The 6,586-nt window shown below is 57.8% G+C and overlaps 1 protein-coding gene across 1 annotated transcript; it reads right to left on the reverse strand.

The window, feature by feature from the left end:
- Positions 1 to 933: 933 nt before the first annotated feature.
- On the reverse strand, positions 934 to 6,219 carry LOC119349880 (leucine-rich repeat receptor-like serine/threonine-protein kinase BAM3). Its single transcript, XM_037617977.1, has 2 exons — positions 3,213 to 6,219; positions 934 to 1,754 (listed from the first exon to the last, which is right to left on the reverse strand). Exons 1-2 carry the CDS (start codon positions 5,947 to 5,949, stop codon positions 1,315 to 1,317), a joined length of 3,177 nt encoding a protein of 1,058 aa, XP_037473874.1. The 5' UTR covers positions 5,950 to 6,219; the 3' UTR covers positions 934 to 1,314.
- Between the last annotated feature and the right edge of the window lie 367 nt (positions 6,220 to 6,586).

Consider the following 6,586-nt stretch of genomic DNA (forward strand, 5'->3'; position numbering starts at 1 on the left):
CTCGCGGAAACAAAACCATGCCACTCACGAAAGAAAAAAAACAGAAAATGCGTTTTTTTCCTTTTCCGAAAGAGGCGCGCCCGTGCCTCTCGCGAAAGCACAACCGTGCCTCTAAGAGAAAAAAACAGAAAACACGTTTTTTCCCTTTCCGAAAGAGGCACACCCGTGCCTCTCGCGAAAGCACAACCGTGCCTCTCGCGGAAGCAAAACCGTGTCTCTCGCGAAAGAAATTTTTTTTAGAAAACACGTTTTTTTTTCGTTTCCAAGAGGCACGGCCGTGCCTCTCGCGAAAGCACAACCATGCCTCTCGCAAAAACAAAATCGTGACTCTCACGAAAAAAATGCATTTTTTTGCGCAAAAAAAATCGAATTTTCTTTTGATCGAAAAGCTAGGGAAGACCGGTAAAAAAACAAAACATAAAAAAAACCTGAAAAACAACCTTTTAAAAAGCCAAAAACGCATGCGTAAAAATAATAATAATAATATCCGGAGAGAGCGTCCAGAGCGCGACACGTGGCGAATGGCTATGAGCGCCAAGTGACGCTGATCGTTGCGAGGCTCCGGAAGGAGCGCTCGTTAATTAGTTGCTCCCGGATTTAGGGATGGCGATGACGCCTCGAGGGGAGGAGCGATGATGATGGCACCTGCGTGTTGTAGGCCCTCATTGGACTGGTGGGGTTTGGGGTGTGGGGGGTATCTTGTGTTTGCCGTTGAGTGATGGTTTTTGCCTGGTTTTCATAATCAATCAGGCAATCTGATTCCTGCTCAGTTTTCTCTATGCAGGATAAATGCCTTTTTGTGAAAAATATTATATTATATTCCGAACGTCACGGCATTTTACATACATATACATTCAGTGACGATGACGAACGAACGATCGATGGAGGACACGCAAGTAGTGAAGCCAGCGGTTCGGACGAGAGACAAATCATGCAATGGAAGGAACAATATTAGTATATCTCACACGTAGACGGTAGCCATCCTGCTCCGTGTTGCGCAGTTCAGGTCTACAAGCATGCCTTCATGCACCATCGACCCATCGACGGACGGCCACACCAGCATCGGCCGGTAGCATGCAGCCATGCATGCGCTGACACAGGCGAGCTAAACTTGCATGGCTGTCGCCGGTGGAGGCCAACAGGGCCATGCACCGACCCGACACGTAGTCATGCATGCATGCATGCTCATCATACGCTACAGGTGCATGCATGCATACATATGGCCGGAGCCGGAGCTGGTCCTGGTCCAGGCCGACCGGCGAGGTGACGTCTCGTCTCCATCACAGCTCCTGGGACATTCATCCATTCATTCATTCATCGGCCTTCGCATTCACTGTCCGATCCTCCTCCCGCGGCAGCGTCCTCGTCGTGGACACGGGAAGCAGCTGCAGGCATAGGCATGGCGCGGCCTCGCACAAGAGACGGAGTTGGTGGCAGCTTGGCCTGCTGGAGCATGTGGACGACCTCGCGCATGGTGGGCCGCTCCACGCTCTGCTCCTGCACGCACAGCATCCCCACGAACAGCGCCTGCGCCGCCTCCCACGCCGGCACGTCGCCGCCCAGCCGCGGGTCCAGCACCGCCTCCACGCCGGCCCCTTGGTCGACCCGGGCGCGCACCCACTGCACCAGGTCCAGGCTGCCGTCGTCGCCCAGGTGCGGGCCCACCGGCCGGTGCCCCGTGATGAGCTCCAGCAGCACCACGCCGAAGCTGTACACGTCGCTCTTCTCGTCCACCTTGAGCGTGTAGGCGTACTCTGCAAATGCCATGCCATGCGTTACATTGTCAGTAGTGTCAGTGCACATACAGAATGGAGTGGTATATTCGTATGGACAAAGGAAGATCACGGAGGAAGGACAAAAACAAGATGATGGAGAGCTACGTAGGAGGTACTCCCTCTGTAAACTAATATAAGAGTGTTTAGATAACTAAAATAGTGATCTAAACGCTCTTATATTAGTTTACGGAGGGGTACTAGGTAGGGAGCTAGAGAGGTGAAGGAGTGGTCGTTATCCATGGATACATGTGCATGTGCATTATCTCTGGATCTCTCTAGGATTCGATCATCCAGAGCGCGCAATTGAACAAAAGCTTGGTCGTCGATTTGATGTAAAGGAAAGCAAGAGAGGGAGGGCCGGTCATGCCACGTAGTACTTTACTTTACTAGTGTTACTAGGATCGACCAGTCTTATTTGTAGTACTGTACAAAGCAAAGCAAAGCAAAGCAAAAGTGGTACGTAGAAAATAGCACGTAGCCCTAGCTAAAGCCTAACTAAAGTCTAAAGTATACGCATGACAGTAAATAAAAGAATAAAGCAGCTAGAACCGGCCGGACGATCGATGCATGGTAATTTCCTAGTAGATACTCTAGCTAGAGAGAGATATGCATGTACTATGTCAGATGAGGATCGATGAGCATGCATGGATGCATGATGCTTGTCTTGACCCTTGTTGCGTTGGCCGAGCTTAGCATTCCAACCATGCATAACTAGTTTATACACCCACGATATAAAGAGTACTTTGTAAAGTAGTAATGCACGTGTTTGTTCTCATGATTAGTGTGGTCAAAGAGGAATCCTGGCTCGTTCGCTAATCCCTCCCTTTTAGGCATATGCATGCATGCATGCAGCAGTGAGCTAATAAGTCTAGAGTATTCTATTGGCAAGCATGTGGGACATTGTGATGCAGGACATAGACATAGCTCTTCGTTTGAGGTAGCAAGGGGTACACGTCTAGTCATCACCAGATCTTTCTTTCCTTGTCTCTTTCCTTCTTCCTTTCATCACTCGCTCTCCAACATCGATATCGAATCGATCACCATTGAGCATCCATCCATGGTCCATGGTCCATGGTGTGGGGAGAGAAGATGCATCAAAAGAATTTCGACCAACTCAACAGAGCCGAGCCATAGCAGACAGAGAAAGAAAAAAAAGAATGATTGGCCTAGGAACGCAGGATGGACTCGGCAGCATTTATCTATCTATGAATCTATCTGACCGTCACGTCACCAGGTTGTGTTGCATGCATGTCATACCCAACGGACTCGACCAACATTGGACGCAGCAGCAGCCATGGACACGACGGCGTACCGTACCGTACGTACGAACCAAATGCAAGGAAAATTGATACTTCTACAGTAGAACTGAGGCAAATTTGATCGGCAAGTGAGCAACGTTCAACGTGCATGCATGCAGTACAACGTACGCGTACGTACCTGGCGCGATGTAGCCGTAGGATCCGGCGATGGCGGACATGCACTCGGACGCGGCGCCATGCCCATGCCGGAGGTACTTGGCCAGCCCGAAGTCCGCCACGTGGGCCTCCATCCCTTCATCCAGCAGGATGTTGTTGGACTTGACGTCCCGGTGCAGGATCGTCGGCGAGCAGTCGTGGTGCAGGTAGCACAGCCCCATCGCCGCCTCCGTCGCCACCCGCAGCCGCGTCGCCCACGCCATCACGTTCCCGTCGCCACCTTCCCCATGCAGCACGTCCCCGAGGCTCCCCTTCGCCATGTACTCGTACACCAGCAGGTTGCTCTTCCCGTCGCCCGACGAGCAGAAGGCCAGCAGCCGCACGATGTGCCGGTGCCGGATCCGCCCCAGCGTCCGCACCTCCGCCCAGAACCCGCCGTCGTCCCCGCCGCCGCCCCCCGCCGCCGGGATGCGCTTCACCGCCACCGCCTCCCCGCCGGGCATCGTGCCGCGGTACACCGTGCCGGCCCCGCCCCGCCCCACCACCTGGTTCTCCTTCACGCACTGCACCACGTCCGCCCACCCGAACGACACCTTCTGCTGGAACGCCGTCATCCGCCACCCGCCGCTGCCCCGCTGCCGCCGCCTCCGCTGCATCGCCGACCGCGTCGTCGCCACCGCCGCCGCCGCGAACGCTACCGAGCACGCCAGCAGCCCCAGCGCCGCCGCCAGTTTCAGCCGCCCCACCGACGACGTCGACGCGGGCTGCTTGTCGCCGCCGCCGTCCGGCCAGAGCCGCGGCCCGGACATCGACGTCAGGTTGCACGGGTTGGACGACGCGATCGTCGTCCCGCACAGCCGCGGGTTGCCGGCGAACGACGTCGCGTTGAAGTAGGCGAACTGCCCGCTCTGCGGCACCACGCCCGACAGGTCGTTGTGGGAGAAGTCGGCGGCGGTCAGGCTCTTCATCCCGCTAATCTCCGCCGGGACGCCGCCCTCCAGCTTGTTCCACGACACGTTCAGGTAGTTGAGCACCTTGATCTCCGCCAGCCGCGCCCCCGGGATCCCGCCGGTAAGCTGGTTCACGCTCAGGTCCAGGAACGTCAGCGACGTGCACTCGCCGATCTCGCCGGGGACCTCGCCGGTCAGGTTGTTGCCGCTCAGGTCCAGCTTCAGCAGCCGCTTCAGCCGACCGACCTCACGCGGGATGCCGCCGGCGAGCTGGTTGCCGCTGAGGAGAAGCGTCTGCAGCGACGAGAAGCTGCCGATGGACGCCGGCAGCGAGCCGTTGAACCTGTTGCTCGACAGGTTCAGCAGCGACAGCATCTTTCTCTCCTTCGCCGGGGTGCTGTCGTCCTCTGGAAGATGGCCGGTGAGGTAGTTGCTCTGCAGCTCGACGGTGGTGAGCGCCGGCAGGTAGAGGAAGCCGCGCGGGAGCTCGCCGGTGAGGTAGTTGTTGCTGATGCGCACCCGCGTGAGCGTCGGGCAGTCGCCGAGCCCCTCCGGCACGGGACCGAAGAGGAAGTTGTTGAGGAGGATGAGGATCTGGAGCTGGCCGCGCGCGCACAGCCACCGCGGCACCTCCCCTGTGAGCCGGTTCGTCGACAGGTCCACCTCCTGCAGCGGCGCCGCGCGGCCGAGCGTCGCCGGGATGGAGCCCGTGAAGTTGTTCTGCCACAGCTTGAGCACCTGGAGGTGCTCAAGGTCGCCGAGAAACTCCGGGACGCCGCCACGGAAGCGGTTGATGAACATGTTGACGAGCCTGAGCTCCCGCAGCGCGGCGAGCTGCGGCGGGACCTCACCCGTGAGCGCGTTGTTGGAGACGTCGAGGAAGCGGAGCGCGGTGAGGTTGCCGAGCTCCGGCGGGATGGTGCCGTTGAGCTGGTTGGTCTGGAGGTAGAGCGTGTAGAGCCTGGTGAGCGCGCCGAGCGCCGGTGGAATGCCGCCCTGCAGGCCGCAGCTGGCGAGGTCGAGGTGGACGAGGCTGGCGAGCCGGCCAAGCTCGGCGGGTATGCCGCCGTCGAACTGGTTGAAGTAGCCGAGGAAGAGCTGGCGGAGCGCGGTGAGGTTGCCGAGCTCGGGAGGGATGGAGCCGGTGAGGCTGTTGCCGGCTACAGAGAGGAACTGGACGGCCTCCAGCGAGCCGAAGCTGCGCGGGATGGCGCCGGAGAAGAAGTTGCCGCCGAGGTCGAGGTGGACGAGCGTTTTGAGCGGCAGCTTACCGGCGTCCGGGAGCGGGCCGGCGAGGTCGTTGTCGTAGAGGTCGAGCACCTGGAGCGCGGGCAAGGCGGAGAGGTCGAGGCGCTGCAGGGTGCCGTTGAACTGGTTGTTGGAGAGGTTGAGGTGGCGGAGGTCGCTGAGCGCGGCGAGGGCGGGGGGTAGGTCGCCGGCGAGCGCGTTGTTGGAGAGGGAGAGGAAGCGGAGGCCGGTGAGGTTGGCGACGGCCGGGGAGAGCGCGCCGGAGAGGTTGTGCGCGGAGAGGTCGAGCGAGACGACGGTGCCGCCGCGGCGGCCGTCGCAGGCGACGGCCGGCCAGGAGCGGCACAGGCCGGCGTGGTTAGCGATCGTCCAGGAGGCGTGCAGCGCCGGCGGCGAGGAGGTGAAGGAGCCCTTGATGGCGACCAGGGCGGCGGCCTGCTGCTGGCTCCAGTGGGAGTCGGAGTCGGGGTCGGGGCTGGAGGCCGTGGCGACGGCGAGGTGATCGAGGCGGCAGAGCAGGACAAGCACTAGTGCCAGCAGTGGGAGGACGGATGCCGCCATGCGGTGGATGGATGGAGGGAATGATGGCTGCTCTGCTCTGCTCTTGGGAGGGAGTGTGCGTAATGATGAAGACGACTGGGTGGGTGGCTAGCTAGCTCCAGCAGCTCAGGCCTCCATGGATGGATGGATGGATGCTTTTGCTTTCGCTGTGGGAATGGCAATGGAAATGGCGATGGGGTTTGGGTCTTTGGGCTTTGGCTTTGATCATAGGGTTTCATTTCATGCAGTGCAACGTTGCTTTCTCTTCTTTTGGAGGCGAAAGCAAAAGCAACCGAAAGCCATCGAGTGCTCTGTCTCTGTCCTTAGTCCCTCACTCTCTGCTCTGGGAATGTTTCGGCTCAGTCTTGGTCAGCAGCAGCAGCAGCAGCACTGGATTTCGTGCTACAAGAATTAGTTAGTTAGTAGCTCAAAAATCAGCAACGTTTTTTTTGTTACTACTACACAAAAGATAGGACTACTTTTTAAGAGGGTTCACTAGTTACTTTTTTTTATTACATAATGATGTTTATTTTTAAACATGGTTGAAAACATCTACTTTGGCGCCCGATTACAATCGTCAACATGATCCTTTTGGGTGAACCCTGCTTTAAGGAGCAAAAGCTAACAAACGTGGGATATGTGATCCCTTGTTCCCACC

This window comes from Triticum dicoccoides, chromosome 1B (genome assembly GCF_002162155.2).
Source record: "Triticum dicoccoides isolate Atlit2015 ecotype Zavitan chromosome 1B, WEW_v2.0, whole genome shotgun sequence".
NCBI lineage: Eukaryota > Viridiplantae > Streptophyta > Magnoliopsida > Poales > Poaceae > Triticum > Triticum dicoccoides.